The 19,911-nt window shown below is 37.0% G+C and overlaps 2 protein-coding genes across 2 annotated transcripts; one reads left to right on the top strand and one right to left on the bottom strand.

Moving 5' to 3' along the window:
* Positions 1 to 282: 282 nt before the first annotated feature.
* LOC121426733 (putative nuclease HARBI1) lies at positions 283 to 1,583 on the top strand. Its single transcript, XM_041623113.1, has 2 exons — positions 283 to 305; positions 411 to 1,583. The coding sequence occupies exon 2, from the start codon at positions 642 to 644 to the stop codon at positions 1,398 to 1,400; it is 759 nt and encodes a 252-aa protein (XP_041479047.1). The 5' UTR covers positions 283 to 305; positions 411 to 641; the 3' UTR covers positions 1,401 to 1,583.
* An 8,511-nt stretch (positions 1,584 to 10,094) lies between these two features.
* On the bottom strand, positions 10,095 to 16,358 carry LOC121426898 (cytochrome c-like). Its single transcript, XM_041623302.1, has 3 exons — positions 16,142 to 16,358; positions 12,111 to 12,310; positions 10,095 to 10,348 (listed from the first exon to the last, which is right to left on the bottom strand). The coding sequence occupies exons 1-3, from the start codon at positions 16,144 to 16,146 to the stop codon at positions 10,197 to 10,199; spliced, it is 357 nt and encodes a 118-aa protein (XP_041479236.1). The 5' UTR covers positions 16,147 to 16,358; the 3' UTR covers positions 10,095 to 10,196.
* Positions 16,359 to 19,911: the final 3,553 nt, after the last annotated feature.

Here is a 19,911-nt window from a genome sequence, read left to right as displayed (position 1 = left end):
ACCGAGAAGACTACGAATGGCGTTGTTAGAACACGAGCTAGCTCAGGCGAGGTTCCAGTACAACTTGGTCCTGGCAGCACTGCTCGAAGAAGCCGAGAGGGAGCGACAGAGGGCCGGCAGAAGAATAAGACGTTGGTGGGTGCGCGAGTGGATCCTACGCAGACCTCGTTTCGGCCAGTATGAGACGCTCATGAGGGAACTCGAGGCCGAGCACGCTGCCGACTTCAAATCCTACCTCCGCATGGTGCCACAGATGTTCTATGAGTTGCTTGACCGAGTTGGCCCCGCATTGCCAAGACCACAACGTAAGTTTACACTTTATGAACCTACTGTCAAATTGTGGTGAAATGTCTTCCATCCATATTTATTCTAGTTTGATTTTATTCATATTTCACCCTCTTCTGTTGCAGGCATCGAACCCCCTTGGATCCTGGGCTGAAGCTGGCGATCACCTTGAGGTTCTTGGCGACCGGAAGCAGCTATCATGATCTGGCGTTCGCGTTTCGTGTCCCACACAACACCATCTCTCTGTTCGTCCCCGAGGTCTGTCAGGCCATCTACGACGAATACGAGGACGAGATGTGGGCCACTCCCCAGACAGAAGATGAGTGGCGCCCGGTAGCCGAGGGATTCGGAGACAGATGGAACTTTCCCCACTGTTGTGGCGCGATCGATGGGAAACATGTCGCCATCAAGAAGCCCCCAAGAGCGGCTCACTTTACTACAACTACAAAGGCTTCTTTTCCATCGTCATGCTTGCAGTGGTAAACTCTGACTACAAGTTCATCTGGGCGGATGTGGGGTCACCAGGGTCGTATTCCGACGCCGGCATCTTTAACCGGTCGCGACTGGAGCCAGGTCTGCGTGAGGGAACGATCGGACTACCCCAGCCGGATCCCCTACCAAATGACGACCAGGACACACCCTACTACATGGTCGGAGACGACGCCTTCCCCCTACGGCCATACATGATGAAGCCTTACCCTCATCGGCACCTGAAACGGGACGAGCGGATCTACAACTACCGGTGTTCCAGGGCACGCCGTGTGGTTGAAAACGCGTTTGGTATATTCGCCAATCGCTTCAGATGTCTGCTAACAACCCTGGGATTGAGACCGTCGAAAGTTACCAAGATCGTCAAGGCCTGCATGACCCTTCACAACCTCATGAGGACTCGTTACCCCAACCTTCAGAATGCTGACCTCGACCGGGAAGATGAGCAGGGTCAGATCATCGCGGGTGCATGGCGAGACCAAGCCGTGCTCGAAGATGTGCAAGCAGCAGGGCACGGGCCAAGATTGACCCGACCAGGCAAAGAACTGCGCGCATACCTCAAGAATTACTTTTGCAGTCCTGCCGGGAGTGTGCCATGGCAAGATGTGGCAATAAACCAGCAGTAACTTGTGTCTAATATTGTTACAGTATACCGGATGCAGCCACAGACATTCCATTATTCTTCTCAGGACTTAACGCATTTTTGATGTGTTATACTTTCCATTATTCAGTATGTTGTTTGCAAATAAATCTGTTATTGGGTAATCTTAAAACATTGCCTTTGCTCTTTTTAATTTGAACACTAGTAATAAATGCCAAAAGAAATCAAACCTGTTTGAAAGAATAAATCAATATTAAAATACACCAGTATGAATAAGATGAGATGTGTGTAAATAATACAACAGCAACACATTCATTGTGATTGAATTATTTTTAATCAAAGAATAATCGTCATTGTATCTTTTCTTTCACCTTTAAAAACTAACCTTTCATAAAGAAAAACACTTGTATCAACCAATATGATTAGCTTTGTAATTTTGTAATAGGCTTCAAATGATTGCCCATTAATATGTTTTCACCTTTTAAAAAGTATGTGTTTTTTCATAATGAGGAAGGATCTCCATTGTTTACATATCAGATAAAGTCTTACGAAATATTAATTTTTACTTGAGTACTGTTTAACTTTTGATCTATGCAACTTTGTTAAAATTAACCAATTTTTATGGTGTGTTCTATAAAACCTTCTAAATGACATTTTCTTTCCTTCTAAATTAACTTTGTTTTACCTTTTGAGTTCTCAGTTTATTGCTCTAAGATGTTAAAAAGATAAAAACAATAAAGACAACGACAGAACTTTAGTTTTCATACCTTGGATGTTACCACATACACAATAAATATGGCAATAAACATAAACTGGCACGGGACACCGGCCGATACTCGGTCGTACACCGGCCGATGCGTATTCCGATGTGGTAAGGATGGGGCTGCGATGAGGGAGCTCGGTGAGAGCCCGTCGAATTTTTAACTCCGAAGTTAAATTTCGCCGAGCTGCCACCGATGCGGTTTTTAGCCCCAAACGCCGGCCGGTGACCACGGGAGTCCGGCCGGTGTCCGGCTAAAATCGCATCGCTGGCTCATCGGAACCTCATCGGCCGGGCTATGTGACCTGGACTAATCGATTTCTGGATTTAGTTTTAATCCGTAACGTGCCCTATACGTGCCTTAAAGTGATAAGGGTGTCAAAAACAAAAAAATAATGAAAAAAAGGGTATCTATTTCGCTAGGAAAGATACGTGTTTAGGGTCAGATTTGCGGGGATGATAAAACAAAATTAAAATGTCTTATAAAGGATGTCCTTTTTGCCCCAACACTACGTGTTTAGAGTCCGATTTGCGTGAGCTGTAGAAGGTGGGGCCGTACTAAACCAAATGATGTGTAAAGGTATTAATCTGACGACCGACGGACCCGTGACAATATCGCTGTACTTGTTTAGGGGTTCATTTCAGGGAATACTTGCCAAGAGTATCGTTTTGTTCAATTTGCAACACTTGTTTAGTGTAGGGATTCACACGCCAATACTTGTTAAGGGGTGCATTTTCAGAATATGGAAAATACGTGTTTAGGGTGCTATTCGAGACCCCATAGTCGCGCATGGTATCCACTCGTCAATTGAAGCGGCCCCCCGGGTTAGACCTTGATCTAAAGTTAAACCTGATTTCAGAATACGGGCCCATGGGTACTACTTTTAATAATTCATAACTTTCATATCGTTTGTCTGCTATTGCTCAAACTTTTTCCTATCTACTTGTCTGATTCTAATCTTTTTTCTCTCAACAGAGCGTTCTTTTCGGATTCGATTCCCCTTAAAGAATGGTCAGAACTAGCGCAATTATTGGTCGTTTCCAACAAGTGTACCCGTCTCGTGGTTTAGCCAGAAATACATGTACGATGCCTTCCAAAATATGGCTTGTGTGGTTTTAATTCTTTCTTTCTTTCTCTGAACAACTTTCCCTTTGATGTCTCTTTTTTTCATTTTCTGATGGTGATACAAACTCCTTATCCATGATTTATTCTTTAAAAAATCTGTTTTATATGCCCTCCTATAGAAAGATCACAATGATCTACTGATATATGTGATAAAAGAGGCAATCTAAGTGAAATATATGCTAACGTAAAAGGGAGACTTGTTCACAAGTGACACATCTTTGTCGCATTGCCAATTTGAGGATCTCCAAAGCATTAGCGATCGCAATATTCAAATGCTCATAACTTTCTCATTATTTTGTCCGATTTTTCTCAAACTGTCGTTGATCTGTTTCTTTTATTTTTCTGTTTTCACACAAGCTATCTTGTTTCCAAGGTTTCATTCATTCTCTTTTAACTCGCTGATCAACAGGATGGTTCAAAAGTGGACGTAGAACTACTGAACAGGCTATACATGTTTCATTGATAGGTATTAGAGTTTAAGGGTTAAATTAGTGAGTGATTATAGTTTGACAATTCTATCGATCGATCTATCTATCTATCTATCTCTATCTATCTATCTATCTATCTATCTTTCTATCTTTCTTTCTTTCCTTCTTTCCTTCTTTCCTTCTTTCTTTCTTTCTTTCTTTCTTTCTTTCTTTCTTTCTCTCTTTCTTTCTTTCTTTCTTTCTTTGCACGTTTACATATATTTGCGCTTTTTTTCTCTCTCTCTCTCTCCCTATCCTCACTCATTTTTTTTCTTCATTTCTTTAATACCCCCCCCCCCCCCTCTTATTCACATCCATCCCTGACTCAGGCCTATATTGGAAATGACATCAATGGTCTCTTTACAATAGTGAAAGACAAGAATGGATATATATCTCTGATCAGAGTGGAAGAGATACCTAAAATCCTATGAAATTGTGTACATCTCTCAGAGGCAGTCTACATCATTTCAACATGATCACTGGCTGTTATCACTGCACCCTAATGGCTGTCCTCTTGCTGCCATGGCCACCATACTGATGCACTGGGCAAACTGCTATCAAATATTGTACGTGCCTGTATAATTTTGTATGTTATTTATGTAATGAATGATACTTCTTTTGTTATCTGAAATATGTTTGAAGTGCCGAATAAATAAATAAATAAAAAAGTAAGTAAATAAATAAATGAATGAATGAATGAATAAATAAATAAATGATTAAATAAGGTTGCATGGTTCCACTGTATGTGGCAACTAACCATCAGTTTCATGCATCTGTGTGTTTATACCTCACTCACATTTGCTCTACGTACGGCTAGTTGAAAACATCTATTTTAACATTTTATTAGTACACTCTTAGAATGCTGGGCAACATACTGTCCACACAACAATTGGTTAAAAAAAATCCAACTCTGGGTATTTTTTAACCAGTACTGTGTAGCTTTCACCCAAAGAACACATCATTGGTTTAACACTATCTAGAATTGGATAAAGTTTAAGCAACTATTGTGTGGACAGTATGTTGCCCAACATTTTTAAGACTGTATATATACCAGCTACATAATTATTAGGCTACGGTTTTGGTAGAAAATTCATAACAGTAGCTTAAAGGTCAACCCCTCTTACAATTTACCAAAAACATGTCCCCAAATATGAAATAATAAAAAAGAAGATATTCGATATCAGGGGAGTGTTTCTTCAATATGTTCATCCGACAAGTTGTCAGATCTGACATCTTTCCATGATTTTGATTGGTTGAGAGGCACTGTTCCTATGGTAAGTGTTGGATAAAAGGGGAATTGTCGGATAAAAAGTCCGACAAGTTTTTTCATGAAACGCCCCCCTGATGTGTAATAACGGCCGGGGGAGGTCCTACGTTTTCAAATTTTCCACTTATCATTGCACAACATGCGATACGAACATCATTGTCTGTATTTAGATGTAGTAATTACTGATGACTTGATTTCAATGCTCGACAATTTAAATAAACACAAGACATACAATCGATTTCGTGGTCTTAATATTAATTTCATTATATTCAAAACCGAGGAAAATGTTTTGCATTAAATTTATATATATTTTTTACAATTTCTTTTTAAATTAATCAAGGTTTCATCTCCATTACAATGCCTGAAATGAATATATCTTTTAACTATTATCTTTTTACTTACATATCAATAAACTTTGAAGTTTGAAATAAATTCGTGTAAACTAACATGGTTTCATAGACTATAGAATGTCCACAGCAATACCATTCATGACGACGAGTTAGACCTTGTCGAGAGTTAGTGAATCGTAGTTTCATGCACCCTTGAGTTTGGAAAAACGACATATTTGCAATTTTTCGTCAGCTCCGAAGTGTAAAACAAAAGTGCTGTTCCGATTCGCCATTTTTCGACAAAGACCTCTCAACTGGTCATTTATTTACAATGTTATAGTACTTTGTTGTCTCAATGCACTTGCTGCGTTCTAGGATTTGTTCTGCGTCGCGATACATGCAGAAACTCCCCAATCTCCACATTACGAGATAACGCATCTCAGCTCGTCGACACACAACTTTTGATAAGTCAATTTGACGATGTAACGGATCTCGCCACATTGATATAAAAGGGAGTTTTCGAAGCTACTATACACATACGCTAACTGGAACGTAGGGAATCTATTGTCAATTGCCTTCATGACGAAGAAGTCTTTGACGAAATATCCGTGAATCGAAAGAGCAGGGTCGTCCATGACTCTGGACAAACGACATATTTGCAACTTTTCGTTCAGAATTTTGCTACAATCAGTTCTCCCAGTGCCCCAATTTTCTCCAAAGACCTCTTAGCTACTTATTGAAATTTGACCGGCATATTTAATAGATTTACTATGTTGCACAATCTGTCCCCGTTGCAACTGCAAAAACTCGCTAATAACGATTTATTTAAGTCGGCGTGAAGGAAGAAAGTTTTCACACCGCAATGCACAACAGATTCGGTTAAATATATGAAGAATACTTGTTAAATGACAATGAACAGAAGGGAGGTCTTTGTCGAGAACTAAGCAGTTTCGTCCTATTTTTCAAAAACTCAGTGAAATACAATACAATGAGACATCCATTTAAAGGACAAGTCCACCCCAACAAAAAGTTGATTCGAATGGAAAGAGAGAAATCAAACAACCGTAACACTGACAATTTCATCAAAATCGGATGTAAAATAAGAAGGTTATGACATTTTAAAGTTTCACTTACTTTCACAAAACATTTATAGTCACATCCTTGCCGGTATGCAAATGAGGAGACTGATGACGTCACTCACTCACTATTCCTTTTTATTTTATGAAATATTCAAATTTTCTCCCTGTTGTCGTGTGAAACAACGATAAATTCCTCCCTGAACATGTGCAATTAGCATTGCTAAATACTATATGTTCCAATCAAGTTGGTCCTTATTCAAATCTGTAGAAATATTTTATAATTCGAACAATACAAAACAAAAGAAATAGTGAGTGATGGACATCATCGACTGTCTCACCTAGTTGTGCATATCACTGTTTTGTGAAAAATAAGCGAAACTTTAAAATGTCATAACTTTCTCGTTTTACATCCGAGCATAATGCTTGTTAGATTTTCTCTATTTATTTATATCAACATTTTTGGGGGTGGACTTGACATTTAATTTGTTAAAAGACATATAGCTTACAGAGTGATCTAAAAAAAAAAAATCTTTAAAAAAAGCATAACCTTTGTGTTTAACATCCAATGTCGATTAATTTTCCTTCGTTATTCTTAGTTTGATATTCCCATTTCATCAATATCAATTTTTCCTGGGACGGACCAATGGTAGTCGGAATTTCAAATAGACTTGACGTCATCGCGACGCCATGGCGCCATCGCTCCGCTATCGTAGAAGTCAGTACATTGCCTATGTGAGCACTGAACTGAATATACAGATCGGTGCTTATTGGTCGCACAGGCCTACTAATAACATAAAGGCAAACGATATTCTTTTGAGCCAACCCATTTTCATTTAAAAAAAATTGATATCAGCTGATTCACAAGACGTATGAATAATATGATTGCCCATCTAACATTGATTCTATGGAGGGTAACTCCTGAACTTCCTTTTCAAAATAGGGAAGAAATATCACCAACTCATGGAACTATATTAGAGTGGCGGATGGATTTGGGCAATTCTGTTTCAGGTAATGAATTTGATCCCTCATGACATGTCTTCATAAATGCCGATTTAAAAAAAAAAACCATTCGGTAGAGGGACCCTTTTCTGGCATGGATTTTCAGATATATATCGCATCCACTGCGAGTGAACATCCCCCCTGAATTCAATTCTTATTTTATTATGATTTTATTTTTAAGTGCCAATTTAACACACGAGTCTGTGGGAAATATTTTAGGTCAGTGAAACATGCGTGAGTAGGTGATCATAATCATTGGCGGCGGAAGCAAAAAATTTTAGGAGGGGACAACCCAAATTTTTTGACAAGCAAAAAAAAAGAAAAAAAAAGTCATCAACAACAAATTTAGGGGGGGACCGTCCCCCCCCTCCTCAAATTTAGGGGGGGACACGTCCCCCCCCCCCCCGCTTCCGCCGCCTATGATCATAACAGCTAGCTCATCTTGGACAACTTCGCTCAGACCCGTATTCCGAGCAACGAATTGTTAACTAGAATTTTATCACGACCGCTAGCACAAGATGTCTAACCATTCAAGCACCGTGTATTCAAGTATAGTGTGCATGTCTCACACAAAATTGTAAATTTTTAGCTTTAGCCTTGATCATGTGTTCAGTGCCAAAATATCTATTCAAAACTTGCCTTAATAGTGTTGCAATATTGTGTCTCTTTCATTATTGCAATATGAATACATATAATTGTTGATGATTAAAAAATAAATGTCATATGTACAGTATGGGTAATGCAATGTCATTTATTTTGTATGCTACCTAGTGCTAGAGAAATAATATATTTTCTGTGTTATTCTAAATCTGCAACACATTTGCTTTTTGTGTTATGAATAAAGAAATTCTTTATTTTTATGAAAATTTGAAAGCAGCTACATGTATTATTCTACACATACCTTGAAATTTACATGTATATGTTCACTGTTTTTTAAGTAATACATGTACATATTCCAAGCTTGAAAAATATGTGAAAAAGTAGAGGCAAATCTGACGAACAAAACACTGAAAATTATATAAGTATTGGAAGAGAAATACAACCACAGAAATTATACATGTACAGCCCACCTATTGCATATTGTTCATGGCGTGCAAAGAGCTGTTTTCAGAAAAAGTTGCCAAACTTTGGAATTCAATAACTCAATTATTTTTTCTAATGACATGTTGATTTAGATTTCTTGTGATTAGTGCTCATTAATTAGATATCATTTTTATATTTTGAAGTACTTTAGCACAGGCAAATGCTCCCCATTTGCATACTAACCAGGATATACCTATAAACATGATAAATGTTTATGATGGAAAGTGATTTTTTTTAGTGTTTTACAATCTGTTTTGTTTGATTTTTCTTTTATTTAACTGATTTTATTGGTGGGGTATTAATGTTCTGTACTAAAGCTTAAATATGTTCAAAGTTTAAAGGAAACTATAGTATACTCTACGTGCACAATAATACACACATGTACTTCCGAATCCTTGTACTCCTATGTTGATTCTTTCATACAGTATTCAATATTTGCTCAAACTCATACTAGTACAGCATACATATAACATGCTGTGAAATTTTGGATAGGTACAGTATGCAAATTAAATCTAGATGTTTTCACACTTCTAGATGGATGGTATTCATTAATGATTTTATGCAGTTAATTAACACAAATCAGTTGATTTTATTGCTGTAACTGCATGAAGTTCAGCTTCAGATTGGTTTTTCGTAAAGATTACGTATGGCTTATGGACGACTTGTGATCTTGTGGAGTCAACTCATTTCCTGAAAATATACATGTATTGTACACCACTTCAGTACTATTTTGTTTGTGTGCTGTTCTGCAGTATATTTATCTATCATCACATTTCTTATTGCCACAGCTCAGAAATAAATATTGTTCACATCAAACTCTTGAAACCATGGAATCAATTTTGTCATTTACTGACTTGCTCATATTGACATTAATTATTAGCAAATAGAAATAAAGGCAGAAGAGGAGAAAGATATTAAAAACATAAGGAGGTAGTGAGAAAGGCAGAATTGGAAAGTGAATTGGATTCTCCGAGCAAAGTGAGCGAATACAAATTCAGCACTTAATGAAGAGAAAGAGATGGGTGAAAAAGAATTGGCAGAAGAGAGGAATCAAGAGGAAAGGAGGGGCAGAAATAATTGCCAAGATTTATTGGATGACATGAGAGGGAGAGGAGGATAAAGAGAGAAGGTGGGCAGAAGCAATGTTGGATGAAACTAAAGAAAGAGAATGGGGACATTCAAGAGAAAAAGGGGCAAAAATAATTTCCAAGAGCCATTACATGGCTATAGAGGGGAAGAAGGATAAAGGGAGAGGGTGGGCAGAAAATTTGTGATAAAAATAAAGGAGAATCAAGAGAAAAGGGGAAGAAATAATTACCAAGTCAAACAGACAGATATAGCTAGTAGAGAGGGGGCAGAAGAGCTGTTAGATAGAAGTATGAAGGGGGAAGGCAGAAAAAACTAACAAGTGGCAAATAGGAGAGAGAGAAAAAATAAAAATAAATGCCCGTTTCATGATGAGCTAGCTGTGAGCGCACACACAGTAGACGCCCGGGGATCTTTGCTCTACACAAGATGGCGGCGTGTGCGCTCGAGCGGGGCCATCGTGGTGTGTGTACGGTGAATGACAACAATCCTTCTACGTGTATTGTATTTCTGTGAATCCGAGATCCTCTAAGGGAGGGCGCTATACATGCGATTATGACGTCGCATGCTTAATGTCTATTCGGGCGAACAACGGTTAGACAGACTTGGAATCAGCCTTCGATCTTCACTTCTGGGGCGATGAAGCAATCTTGAGGTATGCTAAGACATCTGCTCGTTTCTGATGGTTCCTGTGTAAGGCTCGGAAGAACATCCTGGTCCCAGGTATATGACCACGCTCAAAATAATCCCATAGACTCCTGTCATTCCATGTTATACCTGTGGAGTGTGTTGAGGATAATAAGAATGCAGGTTACACAGGTCTAATTACAACTGGCAGGCAAAAGATATTCATTCGAGTAAACCCATTCTCAATTTTCAAATATGATATTGTTGATTGACAAAAAATGAATCAATATGACAATCTATCACTGCAATGGAGGGTACCTACTGAACTTCCTTTATCCACATTGGAAAGATATCACTACTATGGAACAATTTTTTACTGGCGGAAGCATATAGAGCAATAAAATTTTACTCTCTAACATGACAAATTTGATCCAGTCAGGTGTAGTCTTCATAAATGCCAATTTATTTCTAAAATGAGCCGGTCAAGGTACCCTTTTCTGGTCAGATATGGAATGTCAGCCATATATCCTATGAACATTCAACCCTCGAATTTCCTCCTTAATTTTTATGATTTTTTTTAAGTGCCACTTTAACACACGAGTCAATGAGAAATGAATTAGGCCTGTGATACCTGCATATTATGTTGTCTCTCTTATACTCAAATTTCAGTCTATTGCGCACTCAATTTCGTCAAAAATATCCAGAGGGTCGTAAAACCATGGGGCCTCGTCCAAGTTTCTATCGTCCAAATTCTTCGTATTCTGTTTTTATGATTGCCATTCAAATTAATGATAAATAGATCCAGATCGTATTAAAGAATTTTCCTTATCAAAAATACATAATTATATATTCTTTTTACTCACGAAACAATTAAGACTAGGCACAAATGTTTTGACAACGAATGATCATACAAATGATAACTAAATCAATTACCAATAACATTTGATCATACGTTCCTTTTGAATTCATAATCCTACGAGAACCTCAACAAATTAAATTTTTATCGAACCCGCTACCCGCCTTAGCCCGTAGGTCAATAAGACATACTGGTCCAGATACCTGAATAATATACCTTTAACAATACGTGGTGCTCCTACATTGAACAAAGTTAAGTTTGAGTTTAAGCATTCCATTATTAGCACTTATTTGAGTTTAAGATATTATTGTGCTATCATCAGTTTCATCATATCGCACTGTATTTTCTGTATTTTCTATACGACGTATCTATGTTAAACTTAATAATATTAATCGATATACATGGCTGATGTGTTATTTTCATTTGATTTATTCTTGACACGCTTGATGTGTTTTCCATTTGGCCCTGCTTTTATTGTTATTTTTAAATATGACTTATATATTGATTTTATTCAGGCCGTAGTCTTTCTTGAGGGGCGTCCTTTTCAAGCCTTTGTGCTTATGACTGTCCCCTCCCATGCAATGATTGTTTATTGTTATTTTACCGTGAAATGTTGTCAATATATTTTCTGTTGTATGATTTATTTTTTTTGCATGGAAATAAAGAATCAATCAATCTCAGTCAGTAATGTAATTTGAAAAATGAGGGCACATAAAATGCCATGGGGGAGAATTAAAAGGTGCGAGAGAAGAGCTACAGCCAGAGAGCAAAACAATTCACAATGTAAAAAAAATTAGAGTCTAATTTAGTAACAAATTTTATTTTGTTTCTTATTTCTTTAATTGGTTTTGGAACTCTTGGGTGGTCAAATAGCCCCACCCCCTTTAAGGCATCCACAGTAATAGCAAGACAAATCATTTTTGTCAACAAAAAAAAAATAAATAAATAAGGGCGACCGTCAGTAATCATTTTTATTGCATTTCTCATCTCCATGCTGTTCCCTGCTGCAGTTTTATACTCGTCGAGTCAACGAAGATAAATTTACGCTACACGTACCTTTCTTTTCGTCAGATTCAGCAAACTTATAGCCGGGTAGGGTCCCTGCCTGGCGCCCCCAGATCCCCGATAGATTTGGTCCCGACCGGTCCGTTCTACCGGGCTCCACAGTGTGGCATGAAGCACATATTTCTGCATATAGTATTTTCCCTTTCTCCGGGTCCCCAGTGGGAAGAACCCAGTTCTTGTTTCCTTCAGCGCTGTAACAGAGACATGTATAATAATAATATCTACTCTCTATAAAAATAATTTTCGACAAAATATTTATTTTACAGATATTAAAAATGGCTGCCATTGGCCCTAGTATGCTCTATTATGTACAGTATGAATAGGGAAAACTAATTTTCACAAAAAATGAGCACAAACTGGAAAAAAATCGCGATGTATGAACGAAGTAATATATGCAAATGATCATTGCTAACGAGATATGTCATTTCTTTTGTCATATAGGGTAAGTGTAGGTAATTGGAGACCGTAGGTAATTGGAGACCACTGAAGCTGAAACTATCCTGCCCTGCCTGCGCCTGGCTATAATGTTGTTATAGCGCCATCTACAGTTTCTACAATACTTCTGCAAGATCACTCTGCTTGTTTACGATACAGGTCGTCATTTAGTGCAGCAAAAAACTTCGAAATAGGTCAAGGTATGATATTTTCATCTTCAAATTTTGCTCTGGTGTAAAAATTCATTTTTCAAGGAATGTTGGGGCGTGTTCGCATAGTGAAGAGGTGATCGGTAAAAGTACTTCCAATAGGAAGTTTTGTAAGTGGGCTAGCCACATAAACACTAAAAACGGCCACTGTGTGTTGTGTATGGGTGATACTGTGGCCACAATGAACTGGTCAGTCCAATAATGTGTGTAGGTAATGGGGGACACCAACATGGCGACTGTTTGTTCTGAATGGCAGGTATCACAGGAAAGTCCTTGACAAAGCATCTTTTCTTTTATGTAACGAATCTACAAAATGGCTGCAGAAATGAGAATAAATATGGGCCTACTTTCCTTCTTTTTTTCAGAAAAGTTATTTTTAAAGCACTTCAGAACATTTAGGATTTAGGCCTAAAGCATCATTTATCATTGCAAACAAAAAGACATGTTTTCAACCACATCTAGTTCATATTGTTTTAAAATGATGTTAAAATAATTGGCTACATGTATTTCTGTAAGAAAAGTGTTTGAACTTAGCATGACAATCCCATTTTTACTAAAGTTTTCTTGCAAATAACATGATTTGTAACTGTCCCTCATTACCTACACATGTAGGTAATGAGAGACCTTTGATGATGACGTCATTAATCCTCATTATCTTATCAATCAATTAATTTGTGTTAACCATTTTGTTACCAAATATAGAGTAGAAGTTGCTGAAGAGGAAAAAAACCTTTTAAGAGTGTGTCATTTTCCATGTTCATGTAAATTATGCAAATGAGCTTAACGGTCTCCAATTACCTACACTTACCCTATGCAAACATTTCTGTATTTTGAAATCTAAAATAGCCGCCACGGGCCACAACAGTATTGCGTACAATGATAATGGGGGCCAATAAATTCACAGGAGTGATCACTAAAATGCATATTATTAAGATTAAGCGAGTGGAATACTGACTAATAACATAATAGTTAACGAAATATATAATTAATATGCGATGTATGTGATGAATGTTTTATTTTTATATTAAAAATGGCTGCCAAAGGTCCAAAAATTATTATGCACAATGAGAAAGAGGAGCAAAGATATGACAAGAGAGAGCACTAAAATGCATATATATATATATGTGATAATTTATTGGGATACTGTCTTAAAACATATTTTCTAATGAAATATATTATTCAGGTTTCAAGCTTGTGTTAAATAATGTATTTTGACTTTAAGAATGGCCGCCATAGACATTAACAGTGTTATGTACAATGCAAATTGGGAAACCAATATTCACAGGAGTGAGCACCGTATTATGCACGTAATAGGGATCTACATGTATGAGTAAAATATTTCCAGAAAGCATAATTTCTATTAAGATATATCATTTATTCTGCCAGTTAGGTGATAAATACTGTTATTGGAAAGTAAAAATGGCCGCTACAGGTATTTTGCACAATGTGAATGGGAACAAACTATTTCAACAGAATTTGGCTTTGCTTGGCGAAATGGTGATGTATGAGTGAAATATTGTCTGAAAACATGCTTGATAACAAAATATATCATATCTTGTGTTATTAGGTGATAAATACTGCATTTCAATATTAAAAATGGCTGCCGTATGCCCTTTTTGTGAACATTATTATTTTGTCTCCACTCAAATTGTATGTTATACGATAAGGGCCTATTGTGGCCATTTTCAATTTAAAAATGCAGAATTTATTACCTTAATTACACAACATTATGATATATCTCGCTAGAAACCATGGTTATAGACAATATTTCACCAATACATCACAATTCAAAATTATATGCAATATTTAGAGTCAAGCAAAGTCAAATTCTTTCAAAATTATATGTCCCATGTTACAATGTACACAATACTTTTAGGACCTATGGCAGTAGCCATTTTGGATTTCAAAGTGCAACATTTATTACCTCCACGACAAATATGTGATGTATTTAGAAATCATGTTTAAAACAAAATGTTTACTCGTATATATCACAGTTATATGCATTTTATGATTCTCACTCTTGTGAAAATTAGTTTCTCCGTTCGCATTGTACATAATATAGGGCCTATGGCGGCCATTTTGAATGTCAAAATACAGCATTTATCACATAAATGGCATATTAGCAATGATGTTTTTAGTCAGTATTCAACTCGTTTATCTTAATAATATACATTTTAATGCTCACTCTTGTCATTTTGTTGGCCCCGGCCATTGCCATTGTACATACTCTTTGGCCAGTGGCGGCTATCTTAGATATCAAAATACAGCAACGTCCTCATAATATGACATAATAAATGATATATCTCGTTAGTAATAATGATTTGCATAATATGTTACTTCGTTCATACATCGCGATTTTTGCGGTTTAGTGCCAGTTTTTGTGAAAATTAGTTTCCCCCTATTCATACTGTACATAATAGAGTATACAAGGGCCTCCGGCGGCCATTTTGAATATCAGGAAAATAGATATTTTGTCGAAAACTATTTCTGTAGGGAGTATTTCACTCCTGCCACACAATTTCATGCATTTCATAGCCGATGTGCGGACAATTCTAGGATTTTCATGAATAATTTGCATATTTTGTCGGCCATATTGAATTTTGCCAATTTGCGGAAAATGCTCAAGGTAACACGAGTGGCATCATTCAGATTCGTAATCAGCACCCTCGAATTGACAAGAAACCATCAAAAAATATTGTATATGTAAAAAAAACAAGGTTTGGTCAAGTTTCTATGGGGCCTATCCTGGACTATTCTCTCTATTCTACGACTGTTTCTTTCATCTTCTGTACTCTCTAAAAGGGTGTTCCTTGTCCTTTTCACTACTTGAAAATTCCCATCGGGGGGGGCATTGGTGTACCTAGGATTTTCCTCAAGGGGGCAAATTCGTCCCCCAAAATTCGTCCCCCCAAAATTTGACAAGAAAAAAAAAGTTTTTAATTTCGTTAGGGACTGCAGGGATACGTCCCTTGCATGGGTTTTGACTCGTCAGGGGGGGGGGGAGACTGCCCCCCCGTAGGTACGCGGGGGGGGGGGGGGTGGGCAATGATATCCATGGAATACAACTGATAATATCGATTGATATAAAACACCACCACCAATTACTGACCGGTCACGTTATTCAAAGAATAGGGATACATTAAAAAAAAAAGGGGGGGGGCTCCAACAAAAGCCAGAATTATCCAAATATTTGGAACTTCATGAATCTATGACAAATCTACAAGACTCTTGAATGATATTCATACCATGCTAAATCCATTTATTTTCAAAATTAAACTGTATTTCGAAATGTAGGCTCACTGCATTCATCCAATGACCTATTATTATGATAACAAAAAAAATGTAACATGAATTCTAATCAAAGAAAAAGATTCTTACCTCATTTTGGTTTGCTATCATTTTGTATTTGGTCCCAGGACGAAAGTAAACATTTCGGCGTCTGCTACAAAAAAGGTTTGAGATAAATGGTTTCTCCCAATAATTTATAACATGAGTTTGCGTTTGTTTGTCACGGCTGGGATATATATAAAAGATGTTCCCTCATTTTCACGATCATCCATTTCCGATCAGTCGTCTTTTGCACGGTACCAGCACCATTAATCAGGAGAGCCTTTCATGAAAGGAATTTCTTCCTACAGTTACCAAAGTAACATCGCTTCTGAGCCAATCACATTCAAGGAAAGTTAATGAAACGCTCCCCTGAATACAGTTTTGTTAAAGCAGGTTTAATGATCCCACATTAACACACTGAGGCTGTAGCTCACTGTCACAAGGGGACGGGGGACATGCCCCCTCCCCCATAAAAAGCGAATAAAAAAGGAAATGAAATATTAATTTCAGAGAAAATAGAGAAGAAAAGGAAAGGAATAGGTATACCAAATGGTGTTCTATGACGTTATTTTTTCATATAGATTTTTGTGTTAGAATTTGTCAGAAAACTGGATTGAGACCATTTCTGAGTGAACAACTAGCTAAATATTAACAGCATGAATATATTGCACTTGGCAATACTCCATACCTTTCTATTATGGTATTAAACACGTGCTATGCATCCCATAGGGTACCGTCTTGATCGGATCAACCTCAACTATGGAAAGCCAAAGCATGTTTGTCCAAAATGTTTTCAAGATATGATGTAGGCCTAAATTTCATACATTCGTCGTTTTCTTGACAACTTGTTGTGTTCTCCTCGTTAACAAAGGACATTTTACAAATTTCCTGTAAAGAATAATAACACTGGTGGTTTTCCATGGATTTACGAGTATAACTCTTTGTAATATGTTGATGGGCCCCAGGGATAGGCCTATGCATCATGTTAATGCGACCGCACTCCTTACGATTGGTCTGCGACCCGATTTCAGAATAAAATGTAGTAGAATTTTATGTTAATATTGAGACTTGGAATAACTTACTGTGTAATGTTCTAAATCATCGTACGAATACCCGTGTTCAAATCTGTGACTGTGCTATCATCCTTCTTAGAAAAAAGGCGAATTTAATATCTAGTCGCAATGACGTCATAGCAGAAGTACGATTGCCAACGATTTGAAACTAATTTGGCTCTTACTCTAAAACAAAGGCTTGTAATTTTTCGAAATGGTTATTTTAGTATTCTTTGAATTAATCTTAACCTCAAAATGAAATGATATGTTCCATTCACTTTTTCAGAAAATGAGTAAAATGCGATTTGTTCCAAAATCGGATCGCGAACAGTCGTAAGGTGTGCGGTGGCCGTTAAGCATACACATGATGCTGGTAAATTTTCCAAACGCCTATTTTTTTTTCTTCATCATCCCCTCCCGGACCTTGTAACGCCTTACTATTCTCTTCTCCCCTCTCTTTCCTGTTCTTTCTTTCTCCCTCCCCCCCCCCCTTGCCATTGAAAATGTTTGGGGTTCGATTGAACCCTCTGGCTAGCGGCTTGATTTTTCTGGGCCATTTTGTTTTAGTGTGGTGTGGAATTAATTTACATGAACTCTAAAAAAAAAAAGGTTTACCTAATATTGGGTGAAATGGGAACATGCATGTTGGTTTGGAAAAAGAGATGCCAAATATTTTGTAAATTTTACGCATTGTTGCTTTGAACTATACCCTTTAAACATGCATTTTGCCCAATATGGGGTAGAAGAAACACCCAGCAAACATGCATGTTCCCTCTCGACCCAATATTAGGTGAATTTTTACTCTTTTATTTCTTTTTCCTCTTTTCTGTTCTCTCTTCTTGTGATCCACTCTTTTTTCTTGCCTTTGAAAATTTTAGAGGTTTGATCGAACCCTCGACCTTCTGGCTACCGGCTTGATTATTCTGGGTAATTTTTGAGTATGGTGTATGTGGCATTAATTCATATACACTCTAAAAATAAAGGGGGGGGGGGTACCGAATACTGGGTGAAATGGAAATATGCATGTTGGTAGGGGTAAAATAATACCAAATATTTTGTAAATTTTACGCAACATTAAGTTTTTTAAAGAATTTTTGCCTCGTACGCCATATCTAGCCACCACAAATTATTTTGTTGGCTCATTATTGCCCACCACTCTGCATCAGATTATCCAACATTTTTATTCCCTTCAACCACAGTGTTATATATAAGTAAAATTGTAAGAGCAGTTACATTCAGTTTATTTAGTCATTTTGTCTTTAAGGATATTTATAGCATAGAATGATAAAGAATGTTCCACTAAAGCTTTGTTTGACATGAGTAATCTTTGAATAATCTTTGTTTTCCCTGGAATGTCCAAAGAGAGACAATTCAGATTGCTAAACAAAAGATTGATTCACAATAGCCACCTGGATACTATAATTTGGAATAATTGCCAGAACTGATTTCAAGAGACGTAAGACCATTATCATTTATGATTTGTTTGTATATGGTTAATTATTTCCTGTAATAAAAAAGGGAAATCAAATATCAAATCATTTTTATTGTTATTTGTTGCAGTATCGTAACAACAGTTAAATCCAATCTTTGAAGATGCAAATTATTGTCGTTAAAAAACAAATTTTTGGTCAAAATGGGATCACAGTTACCATGGATACACCAAAGTCAAATTCCAGTGAAGCCTCGGTAGGGGCCTACCTCGTAAGCACAATAACAGGCCACCTTTCGTGCGTATAAAATGATTCGTAACTTCCAAAAAATATGACGAGCCGCTCGTGCCATAAATCGATATTAATTCACTCACTCGAGTAAATGAATGATTTATTGTCCATATGTTCACTTACTTGAGAGAATGAGTGATTGTACAGTTTTATCCAATAAGAGAGCTAGGATCGTTGCCGAGACTCCCTACATCCACCCGTTTTACACAGTAAAAACGCTGTTCAAGATTTTATACAACGCTGTTTACTATATGAACCTTACATTAGTTGTTTAACAGTTTTAACAATCATGTTTAATTCATTGAAGATTAGCTATTGAAAATTAAATTTTGTTGTTTAAGATTTAAACACTTGTTTAAACAATTACTGTCAGGTTCTTATAGTAAACATCGTTGTATAAAAAAATTTAAACAGCGATTTTACTGTGTACAACCATTTCAGGGAATGTTTCATCAACATTTTCATCCGACAAGTTATCAGATCTGACATCTTTCTCTGACGTCGATTCGCTGCGAGGTACTATTACTATGGTAACTGTCGGATAAATGCCCGACAAGTACTTTCGTGAACCCCCCCCCCCCCCAGAAGGGAGTCTCGATCCTAGCTTTCTAATTATATAAAACTGTACAATCACTCACTCTTTCAAGAAAGTGATGGTAAAATACGTACAACATTCGCTCTATAGTGAGTGAATGAATGACGGCTTATGGCATTGTCATACACAATGGCTTTATGAATCCGATTAATTACTCGATAGGCCGAAAATAGAGAGCTTGAAATATGACAACTAGATGTGTTAATTATCATTAAGGAGGCTATTTATTCGCAATTATTAAACAAATCATAGACAAAGCGACATTGGAATAAGCTTTCACTTTTGAGAACGAACATCAAATTCAAGGTTAGTTATTGTTTCATCCTTGCGTTGTTTGTTATAAACATAATATGCTTTTGCTCTAGAGCATTTAACATGCTATGTTATTTTCTGTAATATTTTATCAGATTATATGTTTTAAATGAATTATCAATAAAGACTTTTAAAAAT

The sequence above is a fragment of the Lytechinus variegatus genome, chromosome 13 (assembly GCF_018143015.1).
Source record: "Lytechinus variegatus isolate NC3 chromosome 13, Lvar_3.0, whole genome shotgun sequence".
Taxonomy (NCBI): Eukaryota; Metazoa; Echinodermata; class Echinoidea; order Temnopleuroida; family Toxopneustidae; genus Lytechinus; species Lytechinus variegatus.
The sequence above is the reverse complement of the archived record's forward strand: the minus strand, read 5'-3'. Positions and strand labels throughout refer to the sequence as shown.

Bases quoted from the DNA above. Each gene is read 5' to 3' on its own strand.
- LOC121426733 (XM_041623113.1), top strand. From the start codon at position 642: ATGGAACTTTCCCCACTGTTGTGGCGCGATCGATGGGAAACATGTCGC.
- LOC121426898 (XM_041623302.1), bottom strand. The intron at 10,349-12,110 runs GTACGTGTAGCG...CACACTCCACAG, and splicing joins TGAATCTGACGAAAAGAAAG to GTATAACATGGAATGACAGG.